This window comes from Anopheles ziemanni, chromosome 3 (genome assembly GCF_943734765.1).
Source record: "Anopheles ziemanni chromosome 3, idAnoZiCoDA_A2_x.2, whole genome shotgun sequence".
Classification (NCBI taxonomy): domain Eukaryota; kingdom Metazoa; phylum Arthropoda; class Insecta; order Diptera; family Culicidae; genus Anopheles; species Anopheles ziemanni.
This window is the reverse complement of record NC_080706.1, coordinates 68,351,848-68,375,584: the sequence shown is the minus strand read 5'-3', so window position 1 is coordinate 68,375,584 and position 23,737 is coordinate 68,351,848. Positions and strand designations below refer to the sequence as shown.

The window sequence follows — 23,737 nt, the reverse complement described above, 5'->3', positions numbered from 1 at the left end:
ACTGTAATATGACCGGTTGGCTGCCAGCACCCTAGCGCGGATTTCATCTTCAATGTTGTTGTCGGTGCTGACCTTTGACCCAAGATAGGTGAAATTTTGGACGACTTCGAAAGTGCGTTCACCTACTTGTACGTCACCCCCACGTAGGCTTTCGGCAATTGTTGGCAGGGCCGCTGATGGTGCCACCATCATCTTGGTTTTCCCCTCGTTTATCTGCAGCCCGAGGTTATTCGCCGCTTGCTCGATCCTTTGGTATGCTTCTGCTACATAGGAGAGCCTTCTACCAATAATATCAATATCATCAGCGTATGCCAGGATCTGGATTGACTTATAGAAGATGGTCCCCGAAGTTTCCACCTCCGAGTCTCGGATGGCCCTCTCTAGCGCTAGGTTGAAGAGTATGCAGGCAAGCCCATCCCCTTGGCGCAGTCCCTTGGTGGTAGCAAAGGGACTTGAGAGTTTTCCATCCACCTTCACCTGACAAGTGACGTTGGTCATGGTCATTCTTACAAGTCTGATTAATTTAGCCGGGATTCCAAATGAGCTCATGGCTTGATACAGTTTTACCCTGGCTATGCTATCATATGCGGCTTTAAAGTCAATGAAGAGATGGAAAGTGTTTTGTTGGTACTCTGCCATCTTCTCCAAGACTTGCCGCATGGTGAAGATCTGATCAGTGGTTGATCTCCCTCTTCGGAATCCCCTCTGATAGTTTCCTACTATCTCTTCAGCGTATGGGTCAAGTCGTTCTTGAAGAACGAGGGAGAATATTTTGTAGGCGGTATTCAACACCGTAATACCCCTGTAGTTACTGCAGTCTAACTTATCTCCCTTTTTGTATATGGGGTAGATGATACCAAGATTCCAATCACAAGGCATCGATTCGCTATCCCATATCTCAGATATCAGTCGATGAATTTCGTTCTCTAGATTTGCGCCTCCGTTTTTGATCAGTTCGGCTGTTATTCCGTCCGTGCCAGGCGACTTGTTGTTCTTGAGGCGACGGATAGCCTTTCGTGTTTCTTCAATGCTAGGTGGCTGAAGCATGATTTCATCTGCTGGTGGAGCCTCCAGCTGCTCGTTAAACTGATCATTTAGTAATTCATCGAAGTACTGAGCCCACCGCGAGAGGACCTCTGGCTGGTTGCTGACCAGATCTCCATCCTTGCTGCGACAGCAGGTCACCTTCGGAGTAAAGGTGCTTCGGTGGCCTGCTATCGCTTGGTAAAACTGTCTTGTGGGTCCGTAACGCACTCTGGTTTCCTCGAGTTTTCGCATTTTGGCGTCCTCCCACAATTGCTTCTTTCGCTTGAAAACTCGCTTCTCTTCTCGTCTGAACCGGTGATATTCTTCTGCGCATGCCCGTGTTCTTTGTTTCTGCTGCATTGCTCGGTATGCGCAGTTTTTGCGTTCATTCACAAGTCTACACTCTTCGTCGTACCAGCCAGATCTGGTGTTGCCACGACGTTCTCCTAAAACGTTTTTGGCACAGTTCGTGATCGTTGTTTTTAGAGCATCCCATCTCCCGCTCGTATCTGTTTCTCCTTGTAGCAGTAGTAGAGACTCATCTATGGCTCCCTGGTAGGAGAGTTGGACTCGACTGTCCTTAAGAGAGTCCGTGTTGTATCGTGTCTGCGTGTTGCTTCTACCCACATTGGCTCGTGGGCAGGCGATCCTGCATCTTATCATTAAGCCAACCAGGTAATGATCAGAATCGATGTTGGCCCCCCTATAGGTTCTGACGTTTAACAGACTCGATTGATGGCGGCGGTTAATCAACACGTGGTCGATCTGGTTGGAAGTGGCTCCATCCGGGGACACCCACGTGGTTTTGTGAATGTCCCGTCGCGCAAACTTGGTACTTCCGATGACCAGATTGCTCGCTGCTGCGAACTGGACCAATCTACTACCGTTTTCATTGCTGTGCTCGTGTAGACTGTGGGTTCCGATGTACTGGCGGTACATCGACTCCCTACCGACTTTAGCATTGAAATCCCCCAGGATGATTTTGACGTCATACCTGGGGCAGCTTTCATAGAGTTTCGCGAGGCGGCCGTAAAACAGGTCCTTCTCCTCTTCATCTTTGTCTTCGGTAGGGGCATGAACGTTAATGAGGCTTATATTATGAAATTTGCCTCGCATGCGCAGGTAGCATAGCCTATCGTTTATAGCCTTGAAATCAATGACTGCGGACTTCGCACGTTGACCTACGGCGAAGCCCGTGCCGAGCATGTGGTGGCGGTCGTGGCAGCTATAGTAGATGTCGTAGCTACTGCCACGCCTATTCTGCACACCACTGCCTAGCCAGCGTATCTCTTGTAGTGCGACGAGGTCCATGTTTAGCTTGGCTAGTTCATCGTCCAATTGTTTCAAGGCTCCGGTTCTATACATTGTGCGTACGTTCCATGAGCCCATTTTAATCGTTGTCCGGGGGCGTTGCATAGGTCCGTTACCGTTGAATCCGTTCCGTATATTGTTGATTCGTCTTTCCGTAGTCCTTGTTACTGGGGCCGGGTGACTGGCCCTGCGACCCAGTGGCAGCTTTGGTTGCGCCTGGTTGCCCCCCAGGCGTTCAAGCAGTCCGGCAACCCGGACTGCTCACCCCCCTTCTGCCTTAGCCATGCATCCCCATCCTCCCAAGGGGGTGGGATTGTACCCGTTTACCCAAGCTCGGATAAGCGGGGCTACATGTACACGGTCTGTATGGCTTGGACATACCAGAATAGGAGTTGGGTTGGGGAGCCTATGTAGCCTTCAGGAGGCGTCGGATCCTACCCCATTCACAGACTGTTTTCACTAACCACCCTAGAAACGTTTCTATACTGTGCCTTGGGGACCCTGCTGGCCGCCAGGGGAGAACAACTTGAACGTGCCCTTTACGCCAGGCGTTGGTACACCCTGCCGATCGATACGCAAAAGAACCTATTGCTAATGTTGAGACGAGCCCAAAAGCCTCTCCGTATCACGGTAGGCAAGTTTTACCAACTGAATCTGGAGGAATTTGGAAGAATCGTCAACTTTTCCTACTCCGCTTTCGTCGTATTGAAGGATCAAATCCAGCTGGATGGTTTGAAAAGTGTGCAGTATAACCACTAAATATGCCTTTAGGAATTTAAATCCTCAATAGATGGGTTAAAAACGACAATGGCTACTTTAATTGCGCTCATACACAAGGATTTTCAGATGGTATCATAACAGCAACCGCATTATTTCTAACTGCAGCACATGGTATTCCAACTGCATCAGTTGATTTTATAACGCGATCATCTTTATTATCACTTTTTCAGTTGAAATCAGAATAGTAGCAGTTGATATTATAATCTTGGTACAGCAGCTTAAGCGAAGAACGCAATTAGAATAGGATCCTATCGCCACATAAGAGGGCACGAATGATCATTCCAAAACCGATTAGTTCGACAAATCCCAAAGACTTTCAATTGAACTACTTGTCGCTCAAAATCAAAGGCTAATGAAACGGTTACCGATAGCTCCTTGTGCTAATTAGCATGCACGGGTAATTAGAATAGGCAAACAACTGTAATCGATAGGTCAATAATACACGCAGTGAGTCACAGAGACATGCAATTGTTTGTAGCAAGTAGGATCCGATAGTCTAGCATTAAACTGGGGGAGTTTCATAGTCTCTGGATCAGCGAAGTGGTAAGCATGGTGCAAATATTACCAAAATTAAAGGACCAACTGGCTGTGATGCCGTTTTTGCTGCGCATTCAAACCATTGCTGGTCTATGGGGGGACCGATCTCAGCGTTATCGATTCTACTTGATCTTTTCGTACTTCTGCTTCATGGTGGTCCTGCCTAAGATACTTTTTGGCTACCCCGACCTAGAAATTGCAGTTCGAGGCACCGCAGAGCTGATGTTCGAGTCAAACGCATTCTTCGGAATGCTTATGTTTTCCTTCCAAAGGGATAACTACGAACGGTTGGTTAATCAACTGCAAGATTTGGCAACACTTGGTGAGCTGGATGGATGTGTAAATATGCAAAGATTTTTATAACTGAATTATCTAACAGTTTTTAAGGATCTACAGGCTGAACTAGGAACATACCTAATTGAGGTGAACCAACGTGTCGATCGATCCTCGAAAATCTATTGCTGCTGTCACCTATCACTAGCAACGTTCTTTTGGTTTATGCCCATTTATTCGACATACTCAGCCTACCGTGCGGCCACCAACAGTACCGAACCGATCGAACACGTGCTCCACCTGGAGGAGGAACTTTACTGGCTCAAGAGCCGCACCTCGATCGTCCATTATACTATATACGCCGCAATTATGTGGCCCACAATTTACACACTCGGTTTTACTGGCGGATCCAAACTGCTGACTATTTTCAGCAACGTAAAGTACTGTTCGGCCATGCTTAAGCTTGTGGCACTCAGAATACGGTGTCTGGCGAACGTGAAAGAAGAGAAGATTGAAAAGGAACTTAATGAAATCATTGCCATGCATCAAAAGACACTCGAGTAAGTATACTTGTCTCGCAAGATACGCAGGCCGCAACCTAGAGGATAGATAATATTGAACGTTTTGTTATTTAGTTGTGTTCTACTGCTCGAGACTACATTTCGATGGGTGTTTTTCGTTCAGTTCATTCAATGCACAATGATCTGGTGCAGTCTTATCCTTTACATAGCTGTAACGGTAAGGTTGTAATTAAGAAATCTACAACTGTTAAATTTCTCTACAATTTCTAATTTTTTCTACTCTGCTTTTGCTACCAGGGTTTCAGTTCAACCGTCGCCAATGTTTGTGTGCAAATCATTCTGATAACGGTTGAAACTTATGGTTACTGTTACTTTGGAACGGATCTAACCACGGAGGTATGACAGACCGTCCAATGGACGCGAAATTTAATTTACAAAAACTTCCTATTGCAGAGTTTTGGTGTGGCGCTTGCCGTATACGACTGCGAGTGGTACAAATTCTCGATTTCAATGCGTCGTAATTTGCGGCTTCTCTTGCAACGTTCGCAAAAATCGCTTGGAATCACGGCTGGAAAATTTCGCTTCGTAAATGTAGCCCAGTTTGGAAAGGTACATACATTTAGTTCATTGCTGTTAGCTCTGAAAATATGCCTCTTTTTATTGCCTTTTTTACAGATGTTAAAAATGTCCTACTCATTTTACGTGGTTCTTAAGGACCAATTTTAAATGGACCATATTCAACACTACGTATCTAAATGAATAAATCATGCATCGTACGGTTAAACAACAGCCCAAACAACAGGCATAACTGTTTCATGTCTTTTGATCCAGATAAGATGGTCGGAGGATGCAGTAGACCTACATAGCTGATATTTTACTGTTTTGCTAATTTAAACTTAAACACACGCTGGTATCCTTTGTCATCTTGTATAATACTTTATAGACACTCCTTGAGCTTCAGCATACGCTCAATTATTTCGTAGTTCCCTCAGTATAATGATATTCTTTACAGGTAACAAAAACACTTGTTGTACAGCGATTTAAATGTTTTTTAACTTGAATATATATAGAAACACATCAACACATGTTCGTAAATGGTAAAATTACAAAATGAGTACATTTTTACAAAACAATTAAACAATACAATAATACAATTATAACTGCATCTAGCTTCAAAAGAGAAATTAAGAAGAAGCAATCGAATGCATTTCGATTCGATGTTGTACCCAATCGCTCCACTACAATCGCTCCGTATTAACAATACAAAAAAGGTTAGCTCGCATTTTTGGTAAAATCCCCAAATGCCGTTGTGTGAACCGTTTGAATTGAATTCTCGTTAAATTAAAGATGATGATTATACTGGAAAGGATGTACAACATAAACTCCCTCATGCATTACTTACATGAGTGTATCAAAATTCGGCTACGCCATCAACCTAAGGGTGCGGTATGAGGGGGGCCCACGGGCCCCCCTTATTTCACAAATTTATAACAAACTCCCTTTTTCGGTAGACCTAGCGCAGTCCGCTCGCTGCGCTCGCTGCGGGCGCGCCGCCGTTTCAAACTCATTTCTTCAGTCCAACTCATTGGTTTATGATCTCCATCTTGCTCAGTTTAACCGATTAGTTCAAGTCATTACAGCTTCTAACGGAAATTCAACTGTTCAAATATTCAAACTGAATTGATGTGCCTCCTATTGCATACTTTCAGGCGCACATGTGGAAAAAATGACGACGATGCGGCGACGGGGGGGCTTCATTTGGGATTATACCTGATCTCCTTTCTAGTGAGCCAAAATTACATGCATGGGCCAAAAGTTGCTCACTAACCCTATTCAGAAATGAAAATATCCGTGTAGAACGGATCGAGACTGACTGTAAACTTCTCGACCCCTTCTTTGACATTCGATTGACGTTTCAATTTGTGTGTTTGACGTTGCGAACTGTTTTCCATCGAGCGAATACATCGCGGAGCATGATCTCCACGAAAACACTGGAATTCTGTGCAAGTACGATTCATTTGGAGTTTTTGCTACTATTGCAATGGTTACAAACTTTTAAAGTACACCACTTCACTTTCTTTTCAAGGTAAATAGCTATCGAAACGGCAACAGCTTCCATCGTAGCTGACATCACACGGGACAACCGGGGAAGACTGAAATCCCTGCACGCAAAACCGTATTCTGCAGGCAAACTTGAACGTAGAACGAAATGAGCCAACAATATGTTAGCCCGCTTTCGATAGCGGTTATCTGTTCGTCGAACATGAACCGCTCGATGGAAGCACACGGATTTTTGGCCAAAAAGCGTTTCAAAGTACGATCGTTCGGCACCGGCGACAAGGTGAAACTTCCTGGAACGGCGGCAGACAAGCCGAATGTTTACGAGTTTGGCACAACGTACGATGACATCTACAACGATCTGGCAGCCAAAGATAAACAATAGTATGCTTTTTTTTTCTACTACCAACTATGCAAATTATCTTCCTTTAACAATTTATTTAAAAATTGGTTACTACACATTATTTTGCTTGAAATTTTCCTAAACGATTTATTTGCTCAGCTATACACAGAACGGACTTCTTCACATGTTGGACCGAAATCGTCGGATCAAATCATGCCCTGAGAAGTTTCAGCTATGTACGGAACGATTCGACGTTCTAGTGACGTGCGAAGAGCGTGTGTACGATCAGGTAAATATTTGTTTTTGCGATTTATAGAGTATATTTGTCAATAACAATGCTTCGCTTTTTAGGTCATAGAATACATGGAATCAAAAACACCCACCTACAATTTGCCGGTGCATGTAATAAACATTGACATACAGGATAACCACGAAGAGGCAACCGTCGGTGCGTTCCTCATTTGTGATCTGATAACCATGGTAAGTTACTGTTTGCTTGACTTGTTGCCTTCTTATCTCCGCACAGGACCTGTCAGATGTCGTCCATGATATCACCATATATTTTATCTGTTATATTTATATTTTTGCATCTTATTTGCTCGTTAACAATCGAAAAGATATTGATTATGATGAAAATAAAACGCAACCAAACAGCAGGTACACGATTGAATTTGATTTTTCCGTTCCCTGTGCTCTATGTTTTTCTATCGTCGCTTTCTTCACTCCTTTTGGAAAAGAAGAAATTTCGAAACCCACAAATTTCAGCCCCTCGCCAAATGTATTTTTCTTGTATATAACAAAATTCACGGAATGTTGCTTAGGTCACGTGGTTAGTCAGATTAGATTTGTGATATTTGGTCAGATTTTAAATTTAATTGCTTATAATTGCATGTTCAAAATTTAACTATTTGTGTATATCCTTTTGGTCGAATTGCTTACGGTTTGCTTTTGTCTTTTCTATTGCAGATGGCACAGAGTGAAGACCTGGACAACGATATCGACGAATTGCTTCATGATTTCGAGAACAAATGCCAACGAAGTGTACTGCACTGTGTTCTTTTTTATTAGTATATAGCTAAGAGATTTGATCGAGTATTTGCTTTCTTTACGGGATGATTTTATTTTTCTGGAACGGTTACAACTATAACGATGTTGAACAGTAACTACAAGCTTCCCTGAATCTTTTGATACAACATGTAACGTTTAATGCAATTTTGATTCAGCCTTTTTTAACCTTTCATTCAATTCCGGTTTCGTATAAGGTTTTAATTTACGACACAACGGATTTTCTTTTCGCTTTCGTCATTTATTACATCGACTTATTGGCAGTAAATATGTTAAAACACAACTATAAGCGTTGATTGATTAGAAAACAGAAGGAAGTAATACCACTAAGTGATATGCAATTTAATATTCAAAACTTTTTTATGTGTTTAGTGTACCAATTTTTTTTTATTGAACGAAGATAAATTTACAGGACCATCTAAAACAGTAAGTAATCTCCACCAAACTGACAAAATGGGCCTCTAGAGAACGTTCACGAAATAAGCAGTCTGTTAGAAACGACGTGTTCTTGGCAAACTATTTGACCAAAGTTATAGAAAAGGACCACTTACGAGGATAAATCCTTAGAACTTCATTACCATTTCATAATCACACAACAGTTTAATGCTGATCCAAATAGGCATACTTTCGACGAAGTTTATCTCGCTTTTCTCGTTTCTGATGCTTCCACGGTTTTCCGGCTATGATGACGCCGTCAGCAGAGGCCCCAGGTCCACCTGAAATTTGTGCACCAATTGGCCGGACGTTGGGAAAATCACTGCGCCCCTTCACTTGACCTCCGTGCGTTCGCTCCTTGAAAAACTGTTCGTCGATGTCCGTGCCTGTTTTCTTGATGTTCATCTAAAAACGATGGTTTGTTATTGTATCAAAATCGATTCAACGAATATATTCAACTACGGAGAGAAAACCTACCTTAATTGCCCGCTGCTGCCTTGGTGGGAGCAGTTTGACGTCCACTTCATCCTTTTGTCGAGCCTGGAAACGATGGAACTCCTCCTGCTCCACCCCGGGCGGGGCATGACAATATAACAATTTTCCGTTGACATAATCCTTAAGAACGTAGCGTGATCCGCGGGACTGGTCCGGTTGCCCGTTGGCTGTCATAAAGCCACGATTGTACGCAAACGCTAGCAACAGTTCTTCGGAGTACGGCGGACGATTAGGATCCTCGCCTTCCAAAGGCTTCGTGATAATTATGCCGTAAGTGTCTTCGAGCACGTGTCGTGGAATAAGCGTGCAGAGCAGATTCACTGGCGGCACGTGGTCCCGCATCTGATCGATCGGTAGAATGCCGCTCAGGATCATGTCCGCTTTGGTGGTGCAAAAGCTTGGCATCACCAGCCCGGGACAGTCGCAGAACATGAGCTCACTGTCGACGAACAGTGTCTGGAAGTGTTTGGTTTTACCGGGCGTAGCGGAAACGGATACCTTTTTCTCTAGAAAAACGGCGTTAATGGTACTACTTTTGCCCACGTTCGGATACCCGACCAGCCCAACCGTTACGACATCTTTCGTAACGCGTTCGGCATGATGGAGACTTTTAAATAGGGCAATGAGTTCAGCGTTCGTGAGCAACTTCCAACTGTTTTTGGTGCCCTCCTTTTTTTCATCGTTGGCAAAATCTTCAATCTTTTCCTCCAGCTTCTCCAGCGTTTTTTCGGCCTTGTCGACGGAGAGTTTTAGATTGTCTAACCGTTCCTTTACAAGTCGTTCTTCTTCGTCCAGCCCTTCGTCGTCGCTTTGAGCCTTTTCAGCTTCCCGTTTCGCTTCCTCAGCTGCCAGTACGGCCGAGTAGAACGCTATCCGAATGCCCTGTTCGTCGAAATAGTGCGCCCAGTGTTTCCGCTGGTCCTCGGTGAGGAAATCGGACTTGTTGAGAAGAATCATGTTCATCTTATTTTCATCCACTTCTTTGACGTACTTCTCCAAGTCCTCCGTCCGGAACAGCAGTGGGTTGCGTGCGTCCACAATTTGTACCACAATATCGCTCCGTTCCACCACTCGCCACAGCTGACGCCAGAAGTCCAGGTTCTTCTCGTACGGCGTCATCAGCATACCGTCCTGCTCCTGCAGCGCCACCAGACCCCGGCGCCAGTCGAGAAAGGATGCATTCTCAGCCATCAAAAGCTCTTCGGCCGTCGTCTCTCTGGTCCATTTTGGTCGGCGAGGTATTTTCAACAGATCCTTTTTGCCCACCTGCTTCTTGACGATTTCCACACGCTCATTCGTGGTCAGCAGACCTACCTTGGACTTTGGGTTCACGTAGGTAATATTGAGCTTCTCTGCCTGAAACTCAGTGCCAGCCAGCTCGGCCGTACGTAGAAACTCTTGAAAAGACGACTCCTCCGTCACGGATTGCAGATTTAAGCGACCCCAATCGTACCCATCCTGAACCTCGGTCGTGTGAAGCTAGCGAAAAGGAAATGAACACTTTAGATGAAAACGCACCCGTTGCGAATGCAAAGTTCCAACTATTTCACTTACCATACTTCCGTTATCCACCGTTTTACGATTGCCATGGCCGAAACGGTCCTTAATCAACGAGCGACCGAGCTGATTGGCCTTTTTCTTGCCCATGTTTTTCTACGGTGCCCGAGGCTGGTCGAATCGTTGATGCTGTATCACATAAACTTAAAACTTTTGATAAACTGTGTTTCAAAGGGGTTTTGACGAATCTTAAATCGCAGAATGAAGGCTCATTAGAGCTGCGGTGTTTGCACTTTTATAGAAATTAAATTCTTTCCCAAACCGTTCACCTTCTAACAGCAATAAGGTGGTAAACAATCCTTCGTAGCACATGTGGGGTGTTTTGACAGTTGAGATGAAAATGTTTATCTTTGTACAGTGTTGCCAATAAAAACTAATTTATAAAAATACATTTTGTAAGTAATTAAGCTTAAATAGCTTTACCGAAATTTTTGAATATTTTTAATTTAGTTATAATTTATCGCATTTCAACTATCTTTAGCGACACTTAGCTAACATTGCATAATGCGTTGAAATGTCGACAAAGTATAAAGCATACCTATCACATACGGCATCACTGCACAGAACAGAGCACATTCCGGAATCAACAGCTGCCATTAGCATGTGTAGAAGCCGGTACGAAGCACTTACTTATTTAGCGGTGTAGATCGGATAGTGTATTTGCAACAATAAACCTACCAAGTTGAGCTCAGATCACACCCTACATAATGTGGCCCGAAGTGGAAGCCGCTAAAACGGACAATCGGCGTGAAATAAAGCTGACCGGTGCAAATGTTTCCAAGCGAATCGACGCCAACGGTGGTCGGCTGGATGAAGCAATCTACAAGCTTACCGCGCTCAATCTGCTAGATGTGAATGATACATCATTGCAGACTATTTCGCCACAGGTGAAAGAGTTGCGGCATCTGCAATCTTTGTTGCTGTTTCGCAATAAAATAACGCAAATTCCGGCCACGATTGGACAGCTGAGCGAGCTGAAGGTGTTGGATCTTTCGGGGAATAAAATATGCACACTCCCGGATGAATTAACCGCTCTGCGTTCGCTTACTACGTTAAATTTATCCTTCAATCAGCTGCAGACGTTGGATCTAAGCAAGCTTGATCAACTGAGTGTATGTAATTTGTCTGGCAACGAGCTGACCGAGGTGCCTCAGTTCTACACCGGACAAGTGCATCACCTAACGGATGTAAGGCGTTGATAAACTATAGATACTTTGGAACTTATAATAACAACACATTATTTATCTTTTCGTGCAGGTGAATTTAGAGAAAAATCGCATCGTGTCACTACCGGAAGTGTTGACACAACAACAAATATTGAAAGTTCTTAATGTGGCCGATAACAAGATTGAACAAGTCCCGAAATATCTTACCAAATGCATCAAACTGAAAGGTATAATTGATATTCACTCACATCGCGAGAAAGTGTACAATTTTCAATTGTTTCTGTTTGAATTTATTTACAGAAATCAACTTAAAAGGTAATCCGCTAAAGGATAAACGTTTACTGAAATTGGTCGATCAGTGCCGCAGTAAGCAGGTACTCGACTATGTGGAGAAAAATGGTTACCAAGCTCCAAAGGAGAGTCAAGTGCCATCTGACACTACTCAACTGGACGAACAGGTGGCGGATGATACACTGCACCCAGAGTCGATTGAAGATATGCAGCTGAAAATAATGGTACATAAATATACGGAACAGACACTGAAGGCGTCATTCTCCGAGGAAGCTAGAACCACCCGTCCCTACATTACACTGTGTATCGTGCGCAACTACCCGATAACCGAGATGAGGAAATTTTTGCAAATGCAAAACTCCCTGCACGACAATGAGTGCATGCGCCGGGAGGTAGCTACCATAGCAACACATGATTTAACCAAAATCAAAGGTATGGTTCGGTACCATGCTGCACCGCCGGGAGATATACAAATCACGGCGTTGGGAAGCGCGGCCCAGGGCAAGGTTACGGCGGAAAAGTATTTCACCGACCTGGAGCATCAAGCTGACCAATACCGGAAAGAGAAAAAGCGCAACACTTATTCGGGAGTCTACAAGTTCGTATCGTTGCTACAAGGGAAGGAACTGTTCGCTTTTCTGAGCGACGACGAAAAGGTGATCAGTTTGCCACCGTTGACCAACTGTGATGAGACGAAAATAGCAGCCACCACGACGGACATGCTGCTTGAAGTCACCAGCAGCGTGAGTCACGGCAGCTGTGTACGTATAATGAATGCACTGTTGCAACAAATGTTGTTATTGAACGTGGAAGTTGTATCACTAACCTCGGCGGGCAATGGCCAAACGACAACGAAGGTGGGCGAGAAGAAGAAAAAATCTAAATCCAAAGTGTCCGAGATACAGCAAGATTCCAGTGTTCGCTACAATCGGTCAGCTACCCTAACGGTGGAACAGGTGCAGTTGTTTGATTCTCATGGTAAACTTCACTCGGTCTTTCCGGGCAAGGGGGACATTGAAAACGATGAAGCACGTAGAATTCTCGTTGAGATGGTTGCTGTTTAAAAGCAATAGTTAATAATTATCTTTCTTTAAAAGTTTCTGCCTCATGCATCCATCATCAACTCGTTACGATTTTTTAAACTAAAAGAATTTTCTTTAAAAGATTACAGTTCCAAAAACTGATGTTCCTTGTTTTCCTATCCTTTAGTTTCTATTTTATTTCATGAGCGTTTAAGGGTTTTGATTCTAATTTTGTGATGTTACGAAACGAGAGTACATTCGAATTAACCAATTAATAACAAGTATAGGAATCGGTCTGGAATAAATTGACGGAATAATCATGTAATAATTAATGTTACAAATAAAAATAAAAATCTTTAATAACCAAGCACAAATTAAACGATATCAATTCAAATATATAACTACTATAATATTTATATATAAAAGTATATTTCTTGTCTGATTCAAAAATCCTTTTGTACAACAATACATGTGAGTTAGGGCAATCGAGTAGACATGGAAAGATTAAACAGTAGTAAAGCAATCGAGTAGACATGGAAAGATTAAACAGTAGGATATAAAAAGGAGTAACGAGCAATAGTAGAGTGAGTTTTAAGTCAGAGTTTAAAGGAAGAGGTTTATAGAATAAAGAAGCTACACCCTTTAAGCCTTACATGGGGGCTCAACCAAAGAAGAGGTCATCGGATCTTAATAGAAATTAACGGGCTCAACCAAGAAGAAGTCTTCGGTTTGGAATAAGAATTATTCATACATTCGTGAAAGATAGTCGTCAGAAGTCGTCCGTGAATAGTTGGTCAGGAGAGTAAGAAGCATACCGGGTCTGAAGTCATCCGCGTAGTTTTTGAACGGTCTTCGGAGATTGGAGTAAGGAATCTTCCGCAGTCAGGATATAGACGGAGGTCATACAGCAGAAGTGGTCCAGTGTGTGCACAGAAGTTTTTCGTCGGAGTTTAGTAAGTTTGCACTGTGTGTGCTGTGATTTGCGCTGTGTGCGCTGTAGATTGCACTGTGTGTGCTGAAGGTTACGATCTGTGAGCTGGAATCTGCTGGTGTGAATCGTCAATATGGAATCTTTACGGTTGATGGAAGAATACTCTCGTTCCGAATTAGTGCGAAAATGTCAAGCGGCAAGACTAGCAACGACCGGAAGTAAGCAAGACTTAGCATCCCGCTTAGTCGAGGCTGGTATGGATGAGGTGGGAAGCAACCCGAATCGATCAGTCAATGAAAATGAGGAACCGGACATGGAGGATGAAAATATCGTGCATCATACAACGTACGTTAACTCATTCTCCATACGTGATAGTGAAGATAGCGTCGAAGAGTTCGCTGGAGAACGAACGCAGAATATCGCGATTTGGTTGAATGATTTAGAAGATGTCGGCCGTATGGCAGGATGGAACAACCAACAACTGTTTATCATGTGCCGAAAAAAACTCGTGGGAACAGCACGAAGTTTTCTAAGAACATTATCGGGAGTTACAACGTTCTCCAAATTAAAAAAAGAATTGTTAAGCGAATTTGGCGTGGTGGTGCGACCGCGGGACGTACATAGAGAACTAGAATCTCGGCGGATTAAGAGTAACGAAGGAGTATTGGAATTTGTGTATGCTATGCAACAGTTGGCGAGAACAATTAGCTTGGATGAGACCAGCTTGTGCGAATACATCGCGGATGGTGTCACTACTGACCCACATGTACGAGCTATTCTTTATGAGGCTCAAACGGTTCAAGAATTGAAGAAGAAGCTTCTCTTGATGGAACGTGCAACACAGAAGAAAACAGAAAGAGTACAACATAGGCCAATAGAACAGAGTAAGCAGTTTGACCAAGATTTGAGAAAGTCAATTGATAAGCGGATTGTGAAGAATGATGAGAGAATACGTCGTTGCTTCAACTGTGGAACGCTCGGACATTTAGCAAACTATTGTACAAGACGTGTTGAGGAAAGCTCCAAGTGTTTTAACAGTGGTGAACTTGAACACCAGGTAAATCAGTGTCAAAATAATGAAGTTCAAACAATCGAGGCAATGAATGATACGTGGATTTCGATGAAGATAAAGGATGTAAAATTGAATACCATTTTCGATAGTGGAAGTTTTTACAACATCCTTTCTATGGAATCACACTGCAAAATTGGAAAACCAGCACTAAAGTATACTACTACAAACTTCAGAGGATTTGGAGGTAACAAAGTAAACTCCATCGGAACGTTTATAACAAATATCTATATAGACGGAGTAGACTACGAAGACATACAATTCTACGTTGTGTCTAATGATTGTATGTTGTGCGAAGCTATTCTTGGTCGATCATGTTTAAGCTTGTTTGAAGCAAAAATATCGTCCGAAGGAATTAAGATGACCCCGCGAGAAAAGAAGCTCGACATTAAAGAACATATCTTCAACATCGTTATAGACGAGAACGAGAAGGAACAATTCGAGTTTAAGATGAAACAACAGGGTGAAATCATTGCAAATCGAGATAAGCAGATAGAGGACCTACGATCGGATCTGACCGGATTGGAACATAAATTGAAGAAGGAGCGTGATCTATTGACAAGCTCGGAAAAGGATCGGCTGGCGGAGAAAACGAAGCTGATCGAGTGTGTAGCGAAAATACAGTTTTTGGAAGAAAAGTTGAAGGACAGTCAGCAGAAGCAGTGTCAGTTGAATGATCGCGTACGAGTACTATCGTCAGAGAATGGACGACTGGAGAGAGAATTGCACGAAGCTTTTGATAAGTTGGCGAAAGCGAAAGAAGCAAGCGATGATCGTGAACAACAATTGGTCGGTGTTACCAAAAATTTTAATTTGTTGAAGGGAGCCTGCAACATAACGAGAGCTCAGCTAATTGAGATGGATTTCCTCGAGAAAGAATCAAAACGCAACATGAAGTACGCTGCGCAGATGGAAGTTCTCCGAAAGCGCCGTACTGAGCAGGATAACGAAGTATTTAAGACAAACATTGGAGGACGGGAAGTAATAGTTACACCAAGGAGCTTGGAGAATGCTGAAGATGATGAGGATGAGGAGGAAGAAGACGAAGATGATGAGGGCTATGATAGTGAGAAGGAGTCGAACGAATATGGTTCCGAGGAGGATATTGTTTCGGAAATTGCGAGTAGTCACAAGAACACGAGTGAAAAGGATGCACCGGCAGGACAAAAGGAGCCGTGGCCTCCACCGACTAAGTACAAACTAGGAGATAGAGGAGTGATTCAAAGAATCCAGATCACTGTAGGTAAAAATCTTACAATCGATTAGAAGTTGAGAAAGTAAATGGTGTAGAGAGCAAAGCAAGGAAGCAAATGCAAGTCTTCCGGGTCGGAAGAGATAAGTCAGGAAAGGCCGTGCGGGTAGGATAATGATTAATGTTAATGGAATAGGGAAAGTATAGGTCTTCCGGGACGGAAGATATGTCAGGAAAGGCCGTGTGAGTTAGGGCAATCGAGTAGACATGGAAAGATTAAACAGTAGTAAAGCAATCGAGTAGACATGGAAAGATTAAACAGTAGGATATAAAAAGGAGTAACGAGCAATAGTAGAGTGAGTTTTAAGTCAGAGTTTAAAGGAAGAGGTTTATAGAATAAAGAAGCTACACCCTTTAAACCTTACATACATTCTCTTAAATATATCTTACATGTTTTAAAAATACTTCATGGATTACGACCAATCAAACCGAGCAACGCTTGAAAACATCGACCAACAGGATTTTGCTCAAGAAGTGGTTCTGCAGATCGATCAGAAACGCAACATTTTTTGCAGCTTCCAGTTTGGCTTCTTCATTTAGTACTCGTACAGTGAAGACGACCTGTGTGAGAAAGCCCAAAGAAACCCAATAACGAAAATCCCAAATCCAAGCAAACTATACGTTTGCTCTCTTTTTACTTCGAAGGAAGCGAAATACTTACATTCTCACGATAGAACCTTTCAGGAAGATTAAAATATTTCTTTACGCAATCTTGAACGGAAATGTCCATGCTAGCCACATCGTGATTAACCTTCTGCTCGGCCGCTTTCCTGGTGGCAATGTGGGCGACCAGAGTATCGTAGCACTTTCCCAGCGTTATAGCGTAGCGATGGAGCAGTACATCTTTGATCATACGTCCATCATGAACTACACGTCTGTAACGATCGCTGCTCAAAAGCTCTCCAAGATCTTTAGGTATTTTTAACCAAAGAATATCGAAAATGAAAATGCAGCGAAACGTAACAATGGAAAGGAGGGACGGAAATTCCGTGTGCCGTCCGAACTCAATACATTCCATATGTATTCCGAACTCCGGCTGCAGTCGTATGTATTTTACAGCTTCGTGGTATAAGACATCTTTCTGGTTGATGAACACATAGTTTTTTATCTTCGTCAGTGCACGATCGATTACACTGTCCACGATTCGAATTGATTGTATTTCGGGAGCGTAGTAAAATTCCTCACCACGTTCCGAGTTAGTGTTTACATCTCGTATGTTGTTCAAACGGACGAAAGTACGTTTCGTATCAACGAACGTAACGTCGCCAACTCGAACGCAATCCTCCACTCCTAACAGTATTTTCGTCCCAACTACCAAATCAGTTTGGTCCATTCTTCATCAACACAACCGGTATCAACGTTGCAGAAAGTATGTGCGTCGTGCCAAACGGCTAAAACATTTATTTTGAAAAATCCTCAATCGCATGTTGACAGTGTTGATCACAAGGCACATAGCACAAGCGAAGGTAGATTCATGTGGAACCGACTGAAATTTTGAGCAAAGTTTAACTCAGAGGAAAAGTAACTCCTGGAATTTTTAGTTATTTAGTAAAAATTTATAGCTTTTTTATATAAATACAAGCATTATTTGTTATTCAATATAGGTATTTGTAAGCAAGTAAACATGCTGCGCCACCTCAAGATAGATGATCAACCCTGCACTTCACTGACAGCTAATTTTGACAAAAAGGCATGTCGCTTTGTTTTGGAACACATGCGAGTTCAGCGCAAAACACGAAAAGAACGCTTTATTTTACTTTTCCACTTCTTCAAAAGGATCTGTAGTCCTGTTAGTATTGTGAAAATGTCCGAACCAAGCTCAAAGGATACGGTCCTTAAGACGCCAATGATATACGTGTGTGGAGGTAAGTGATTTGGTGCCGGTTTCCGGCGGTATACATTCATTAAAAAAATCTTCGCTGTCTTCAGAATGCCACCATGAAAATGAAATGCGCCCTAAAGATGCGATACGTTGCCGCGAGTGCGGATACCGTATTATGTACAAGAAGCGAACCAAGCGACGTAAGTTCTCCTCGGGCCGGGGCTCATATGAAGATGTACTATTCTTAACTCTAAATTGCTTTGCATTCCAGTGATCGTGTTTGACGCCAGATAGACGGACGATTCCGCAGCTCACGATCGGCAATGCTCGGCGTTACATCTTAAGAAATTACAATCGATAAGGAATGTAAAAAAACAAAAGAAATATACATTGCATCTAATTAGTTCTATTTAGTATGTTTACACTCGTAACCTACAACAAAGAATGCATGAAAAGAAAAGAAAATGTTGCAAGACTTATTTGGTACAGATTTTATTATATTCACATCAAAAGAGGGAAAGAATAGACCGTAATTTTCGCAGTTTTATGTTGCTTGAGGGTTTGCTTTCACATTGTTAAGCACGTTTACCATCGAACTTCCCATTCGTAACATCGCAGCAATGTCCACATGTTGAAGCACTGCTTGCTTTCCGGCACCGTTTTAACTCAATTCAAAACCAGCCCCACTCTGTATGGCGTACAGGAGCTTTTCGCGCAAAATGTCCTCCTCTTCGAACGCCGGTAACTTCAGCAGGTTCATACACGTGCTAGCCGATGGAAGACGGTCCGTGTCGCCAGCATTCTGTATGAAGAACGGCGGATCGAGATCCTTGAACCCGAGCAGCGGTGGCCTCGAACAGCTGGTGACAAACTTGAGCAGCAGCCGACGCTGGATGTCGTCGAACTGTTCCACCACCTTCCAGAACAGCTGGATCGTGTGGTGCTCGAGCGAAAAGTCCCCACCGTACCGGGTGTGTTTGCGCAGGTCGTGCACGTCCACCGGGATTTCGGCGCCGGAGATGAGCACCTGCAGCTCTTTGTTGCTGAACATATAAAGCCACTCGATCGGGAGCACATTGGCCAGACCCTGGCGGAAGGCGGCACACTGGGCCCGGATTTGCTGGTTCAGTTTGAAATCTGCCATCAGCTGGATGTACTCGATGCGGTTGGACGTGTTGACGATGATGTTAGCACCGTTCGGTTTCAGTTCCTCAACCTGCAACGAACGGACAGTGGAAGGGGTTTGATTTACCAAACTCTTGTATAAATTGTACTTTTTTTAAAATAAAGATGTATCATTTACCCGAGTCTCTCCTAAAGCATCACAGACGATAGTGAAATCTAATCCTAAATCTGCAACATCCCCTTCGTACGCCTTCAATGACATTAAATTTCTGTGACAATCAAAGTGAACAAAAAATTTGTTAATTCAGTTCACTTTCATAAGAAGTGTGGAAAGGATAAACGATCCAGACACAACTTTACCTATACAATATAGGATCTAGCGACGCTAGCTGGTGAACATCCACGTCCGAGTGTTTGCCGGCCAGCTTGGAAAGGAAAAACTCGGCCAACGGCAACTCAACCAGCAGGTTTTCGTACAGCGCTTTGCCCAAAATACGACCGATGAAATAATAGTGACGCTGGAAGTCTTCCACAATTTTTCCCACGCTCGGATTCGGATAGAGCATATTATCTTTCGTTATCCTAAGGGAAAAGTGTGATAGAGAAAAAAGGATTTGAAAAATACGTTATATGAATGGAGTTACTCAAGCTTACATGAAAAATCCCCGATGAGGATCGAACGCCAGCTTGATAAGCTCGGAGAGAAATTCGCGAAATACACCACCGCCATCGATGCCGGCTTCACGCAAACCGACCGAGTTGACCATTTCGATGCGAAACTTGGGACGAATGTCGGGCTCTGGAAATAAAGCGGGCGAATTAAGGGGATGACAAAACTAACTTCAAACGCTTAACGCTCTCACCGTTTGTCGGACTAAGCTTATCGAAGGCATCCTCGTACAGATGGGATCTTCGCACGGTCATCTGTGTCGAGGGACCCTGCAGGAATCCTTGCAGGTCGCCCTGCGTTCGCAGCTTGTCGGCCGCCACCAATCCCTGGAACACACCGACGCGCGTATTGAACGGCACCACGAACGGTATCTCGCGGAGGATCGTGATCGAGCGTATCTGCTTGGTGGAGAGCGGTGGCCCATCCTCGACATCCTCGCGGGTAAAATCCCGGATCGGTTGGAAGGGCCGCGGATTACGCCGGGAGCCCCGGGAAAGGTGCAGATCGGTGGGCTTATCGAGCGGAAGGTTCAGATTCTGTGCCGTCCAGTGACCCTCCGGGCAGAAGCACCGGCGCAGATCGCGCGTATGAATCTGGCGCAACAGCGAAACGCACACCTTGAGCAGGTGGGGCCAAATCTGGCGGTTCGGTTCGTATCGGGACCGTCCGCTGTTGCTTCGATCCGTGCCGGTGCCGGTCGTGAGCGATGATATCATCGTGCGATAGTTTTCGTGCAGAAACGAGCGCGTCTCGGGGAACGCTAGCTCAACCAGACCGAGCGAGATTTCCTTCAGCGTGGTGCTGAGTGGGATCAGTTCCGCTATGCTGAAAGGCATGATGCTACTGACCGTGCCGGGAAGGACGTTCTCCTGAACAAATTCACCGTCGTGCAACGATGCAATTAGCCGGCCAAACAGCGCACAAAAAGAGGCCAGCACCGGAATGGTACGATCGGAGTCTTCTTTAGCTATAGGAGGAAAATAAAAAACGATTAAAATGAATGAATTCCCTTTTTCATATCCTCGCTTCCTTTTCCAGCTTCTTATTAGTAGACAATCAAAACACTTCCATCAATCCAGAGATTCTTGGTGCATCTTAACATAAACATTACATTCCCGATTAGCTGAATCCTTGTTTTGTGGCTCGATTGTTAGAACAATAATTTAAGGAACAAATAGTTTGTTTAATCAATTTACTGTCTCTGGGATTACTTTCCAGATGACAATGGAGAAAATTTGCCATCCTTTGCTCCCAGATAATCGGTGAAAAGTATATTATGTTGTTTTGAGCATGATGGAAGCGGGTTTATATACTACTGATTGAAATATTCCTTACGACGTGCTTCTTATGATTTACTTACAAATGTTGAGCCCTTTGGAGAGCAGCACAATGGGCGTGGTAAACATTTGGCCATCTGAGTGCGCCATCAGCGTGTACCAGAGGCTCCGGATGATCACCGGTTTGGAGGCGAGCATGTACAGCAGCTTGTACTCGTACACCGCCATCCGGTTGTACGTCATGAGCTGGTGGCAGATCTGGCACAGGTTCTGCACGGCCACCGGCTCGTCCAGCACGGTGTCGATGGTGCGCACAATGTACGCGACCCGCCGGCTCTCGTTCAGCATGCCGATGATATCCTGCAGCAGGCAACCCTCGGTGGGACTGAGCGCCGGTACGTCCTCCGAATCCGACTCCGAATCACTCGAGTCCCCGAGCGGTCGGTTGATCGACGAGCGGATCGTCTTCCGAGGTAGTTTATTTATGTTGTCCATCATTGAGGCGATCACTTTGAGGTACGCACCGAACTGTACCTTGCTATTTGTTTTGTCTGCAAAATAAACAATTATTTCGTAAACCCGTACGGCGCTTTTATGTCACCCCAACACTTACCGGCCGTGTGTCTTTCATCTAGCTTAAGAAACGCATATAACAGCGAACTGGTCAATCGTAGACGTTCGTCCTTGGATTGGTTGCGTCGTGCCTTCTTCGGTGTTCCACTCTTTCGCGTCAAATCATCGGTGAGATCGATCAGGATCGCACTTCGACGGTCGAGTTGTGCCTGATACTCGTCCGCGATGCACCGTACGAGCGTCCAGTAGGGGAAATCTTCCCGCTCCCCGAGCGTCGACAGGATAAAGTGTTTCATCTGATCGGACAGTGTCGATGAAAGGACGTTGAAGGTGAACGATTGCAGAATCTGGCGGCTGAGCGCGTCCAGTGGGTCGGGTTGGACCAGTTTCAGTGGTCGGAGCAGCATATCGAACAGTGCGTCCGCTATCGGGTGTGGCATGGTGGTGGTATCGGTATCGATCGACGGTACCTTCTCTTCGATCAGCTGCCTCACGACGTGAAAGTAGCGATGCTCGATCAGGTGCCCATAGACGGTGGTAAGGTATTGCTGGATGGCTTGATGCTGTTGGTTCGGCGTTACGCCCGGCGGGAGATGTTTGCTGATGTACGTGTTGGATGAATAGATTTCCAGCATGCGCATCGGTATTGTCTGGAAAGGAATGTTAAAAAGTGCATAAGTTTCCCTTTGAAATTCTTTGCTATTTCCGAGTCTCTACCGGTGAATGATCTGGAACAAGAATTTGTCCAAGGCACAGTCCAAGTAAGCGCTTGATACGATATGTCCAGATAACTTCCGATGCCACATGCTTAAATGTTTCTCCAGGGTTTTTGATCATATATTGACAAAGAAATATCTAGAAAGAAAGTGACAGCAAGGCGCCATAAGAAAATTGTTTTTTCTATGTTTGCTCTGATCGTTCGTGCCGCTTACCAGTCGATCTCCATCCTGCCCTGTTTGTTGTTGGTAGAAAAATAGGATCCGTTTCGTGAGATACTCCAAATCGTGACCATTCCGTATGCCGTTCGCTTTACGATACTCGTCGAATTTGCCACGCTCCCGGTGCTTCGTTTGCTGCCGTTGTATGAAACTACGAACGGCGGATTGAATCACGATCGCACCGTTCTGCTGACGACGTGCCTCCTCGCGTTTTTGCCGTTCTTGTTGCGCCTTTCGTATGACGGTCAGACGGTCTGTTTTCTGCGAGGCACCACCGAGATTTTGCTGAGGCCGTCTACGGAACTCTCCATCGAAGTTGAACATGTTTGTGTCTCAGATAGCGCCGAAAAATTATTTTACGAAATGGTCTTCACTCTGCTCAGATTCGTCAATTTCACAACAGAAGGACAAAAAAGTGAAGTGCACGATTGTTGTGGGGAGCACAGTGTTACGCTTTTTCCTTCTGACGATGGTATCCAACGAATGAAGACTGTGATTAGTACATTGATGAGTAATCCACTGGGGATGCTTGTATCTACTTTGAAGTCGACAGGCTATCGGGTTAGAATCGTTACAAGTCGCAATTGCAGGACATAGAGCTAGATGAAATTTTCACAACCATTCACTAGACATTCCCCGTCCTGCCGTGTGCCTAAAGTCCAAAGGGGTAGCCAAAAGCACTTCACCGTTTGATACGTTTTGGTACACTAACAAACGTTTGAGTGTTGAGCTACCGTCTAATAGGTTTATGAGCACAATTGTCGATCGCTGCTTCTTTCCGTCGAGCCGGAAGAAACTGATCCAACTTTGTTAGCTCGCTAAACTGAAGACACAAATAACAACTTTTATTTGTTCGTTTTTTTGCCTTCATCATTTTGGACTGTCATTCTCTGCTGATGACACGATGATGCGAGCGACACCTGGTGACAAAAGTAATTTAAAAATCCAAGAAAGATTTACTTCCAGATTACAACGAGAAACACTCTTCTTGATAAAAATTGGAGTATTTTTAATAGAATTTATTTTTTTAACTTATAAGAAACTGAAAGAAATTAAACCTAATGTTTTAATATGATAATGTAACGGCTCTAAACGGTACAACCTCCTTTTTTACTAGTAAACAACAAACTATCTGTCATTTGCCTGAAAAGTTAAAAACAACAAAGTGAGGCAGTGTGCATATTTTCCGGTGCACGGGAA

At 44.0% G+C, this 23,737-nt stretch overlaps 6 protein-coding genes across 6 annotated transcripts; 4 read left to right on the top strand and 2 right to left on the bottom strand.

The window, feature by feature from the left end:
- Positions 1-3,666: 3,666 nt before the first annotated feature.
- On the top strand, positions 3,667-5,174 carry LOC131285343 (odorant receptor 49b-like). Its single transcript, XM_058314197.1, has 6 exons — positions 3,667-3,976; positions 4,034-4,487; positions 4,563-4,665; positions 4,746-4,844; positions 4,902-5,057; positions 5,124-5,174. The coding sequence occupies exons 1-6, from the start codon at positions 3,667-3,669 to the stop codon at positions 5,172-5,174; spliced, it is 1,173 nt and encodes a 390-aa protein (XP_058170180.1).
- Positions 5,175-6,571: 1,397 nt separating this feature from the next.
- Positions 6,572-8,269, top strand: LOC131287372 (RNA polymerase II subunit A C-terminal domain phosphatase SSU72). Its single transcript, XM_058316414.1, has 4 exons — positions 6,572-6,890; positions 7,009-7,138; positions 7,201-7,329; positions 7,816-8,269. The coding sequence occupies exons 1-4, from the start codon at positions 6,658-6,660 to the stop codon at positions 7,915-7,917; spliced, it is 594 nt and encodes a 197-aa protein (XP_058172397.1). The 5' UTR covers positions 6,572-6,657; the 3' UTR covers positions 7,918-8,269.
- Positions 8,270-8,327: 58 nt separating this feature from the next.
- Positions 8,328-10,619, bottom strand: LOC131286648 (large subunit GTPase 1 homolog). Its single transcript, XM_058315632.1, has 3 exons — positions 10,399-10,619; positions 8,827-10,323; positions 8,328-8,754 (listed from the first exon to the last, which is right to left on the bottom strand). The coding sequence occupies exons 1-3, from the start codon at positions 10,489-10,491 to the stop codon at positions 8,515-8,517; spliced, it is 1,830 nt and encodes a 609-aa protein (XP_058171615.1). The 5' UTR covers positions 10,492-10,619; the 3' UTR covers positions 8,328-8,514.
- A 396-nt stretch (positions 10,620-11,015) lies between these two features.
- Positions 11,016-12,958, top strand: LOC131287175 (leucine-rich repeat-containing protein 47-like). Its single transcript, XM_058316200.1, has 3 exons — positions 11,016-11,588; positions 11,659-11,794; positions 11,868-12,958. The coding sequence occupies exons 1-3, from the start codon at positions 11,109-11,111 to the stop codon at positions 12,920-12,922; spliced, it is 1,671 nt and encodes a 556-aa protein (XP_058172183.1). The 5' UTR covers positions 11,016-11,108; the 3' UTR covers positions 12,923-12,958.
- Positions 12,959-17,936: 4,978 nt separating this feature from the next.
- LOC131288668 (DNA-directed RNA polymerases I, II, and III subunit RPABC4) lies at positions 17,937-18,322 on the top strand. Its single transcript, XM_058317827.1, has 3 exons — positions 17,937-17,997; positions 18,062-18,154; positions 18,226-18,322. Exons 1-3 carry the CDS (start codon positions 17,937-17,939, stop codon positions 18,246-18,248), a joined length of 177 nt encoding a protein of 58 aa, XP_058173810.1. The 3' UTR covers positions 18,249-18,322.
- A 126-nt stretch (positions 18,323-18,448) lies between these two features.
- LOC131286235 (ubiquitin-protein ligase E3C) lies at positions 18,449-22,861 on the bottom strand. The gene is made up of 9 exons (XM_058315164.1): positions 22,532-22,861; positions 22,317-22,454; positions 21,640-22,249; positions 21,110-21,577; positions 19,943-20,716; positions 19,734-19,878; positions 19,440-19,661; positions 19,258-19,348; positions 18,449-19,170 (listed from the first exon to the last, which is right to left on the bottom strand). Exons 1-9 carry the CDS (start codon positions 22,859-22,861, stop codon positions 18,616-18,618), a joined length of 3,333 nt encoding a protein of 1,110 aa, XP_058171147.1. The 3' UTR covers positions 18,449-18,615.
- Between the last annotated feature and the right edge of the window lie 876 nt (positions 22,862-23,737).

What these genes read in the sequence shown, in the direction of transcription:
- LOC131285343 (XM_058314197.1), top strand. Translation starts at nt 3,667, where the DNA reads ATGGTGCAAATATTACCAAAATTAAAGGACCAACTGGCTGTGATGCCG. An exon ending in ATGCATCAAAAGACACTCGA is followed by an intron (nt 4,488 to 4,562) that starts GTAAGTATACTT and finishes TTTGTTATTTAG; the next exon opens with TTGTGTTCTACTGCTCGAGA. An exon ending in GAACGGATCTAACCACGGAG is followed by an intron (nt 4,845 to 4,901) that starts GTATGACAGACC and finishes TTCCTATTGCAG; the next exon opens with AGTTTTGGTGTGGCGCTTGC.
- LOC131286235 (XM_058315164.1), bottom strand. Translation starts at nt 22,861, where the DNA reads ATGTTCAACTTCGATGGAGAGTTCCGTAGACGGCCTCAGCAAAATCTC. An exon ending in TTGTTCCAGATCATTCACCG is followed by an intron (nt 22,250 to 22,316) that starts GTAGAGACTCGG and finishes ATTCCTTTCCAG; the next exon opens with ACAATACCGATGCGCATGCT. An exon ending in TAAGCTTAGTCCGACAAACG is followed by an intron (nt 19,879 to 19,942) that starts GTGAGAGCGTTA and finishes CTTTATTTCCAG; the next exon opens with AGCCCGACATTCGTCCCAAG.
- LOC131287175 (XM_058316200.1), top strand. Translation starts at nt 11,109, where the DNA reads ATGTGGCCCGAAGTGGAAGCCGCTAAAACGGACAATCGGCGTGAAATA. An exon ending in AAGTGCATCACCTAACGGAT is followed by an intron (nt 11,589 to 11,658) that starts GTAAGGCGTTGA and finishes CTTTTCGTGCAG; the next exon opens with GTGAATTTAGAGAAAAATCG. An exon ending in CAAATGCATCAAACTGAAAG is followed by an intron (nt 11,795 to 11,867) that starts GTATAATTGATA and finishes ATTTATTTACAG; the next exon opens with AAATCAACTTAAAAGGTAAT.
- LOC131288668 (XM_058317827.1), top strand. Translation starts at nt 17,937, where the DNA reads ATGTCCGAACCAAGCTCAAAGGATACGGTCCTTAAGACGCCAATGATA. An exon ending in AATGATATACGTGTGTGGAG is followed by an intron (nt 17,998 to 18,061) that starts GTAAGTGATTTG and finishes CGCTGTCTTCAG; the next exon opens with AATGCCACCATGAAAATGAA. An exon ending in CAAGAAGCGAACCAAGCGAC is followed by an intron (nt 18,155 to 18,225) that starts GTAAGTTCTCCT and finishes TTTGCATTCCAG; the next exon opens with TGATCGTGTTTGACGCCAGA.
- LOC131286648 (XM_058315632.1), bottom strand. Translation starts at nt 10,491, where the DNA reads ATGGGCAAGAAAAAGGCCAATCAGCTCGGTCGCTCGTTGATTAAGGAC. An exon ending in CGGTGGATAACGGAAGTATG is followed by an intron (nt 10,324 to 10,398) that starts GTAAGTGAAATA and finishes CCTTTTCGCTAG; the next exon opens with CTTCACACGACCGAGGTTCA. An exon ending in GGCAGCAGCGGGCAATTAAG is followed by an intron (nt 8,755 to 8,826) that starts GTAGGTTTTCTC and finishes CATCGTTTTTAG; the next exon opens with ATGAACATCAAGAAAACAGG.
- LOC131287372 (XM_058316414.1), top strand. Translation starts at nt 6,658, where the DNA reads ATGAGCCAACAATATGTTAGCCCGCTTTCGATAGCGGTTATCTGTTCG. An exon ending in AAGAGCGTGTGTACGATCAG is followed by an intron (nt 7,139 to 7,200) that starts GTAAATATTTGT and finishes TTCGCTTTTTAG; the next exon opens with GTCATAGAATACATGGAATC. An exon ending in TTTGTGATCTGATAACCATG is followed by an intron (nt 7,330 to 7,815) that starts GTAAGTTACTGT and finishes TTTCTATTGCAG; the next exon opens with ATGGCACAGAGTGAAGACCT.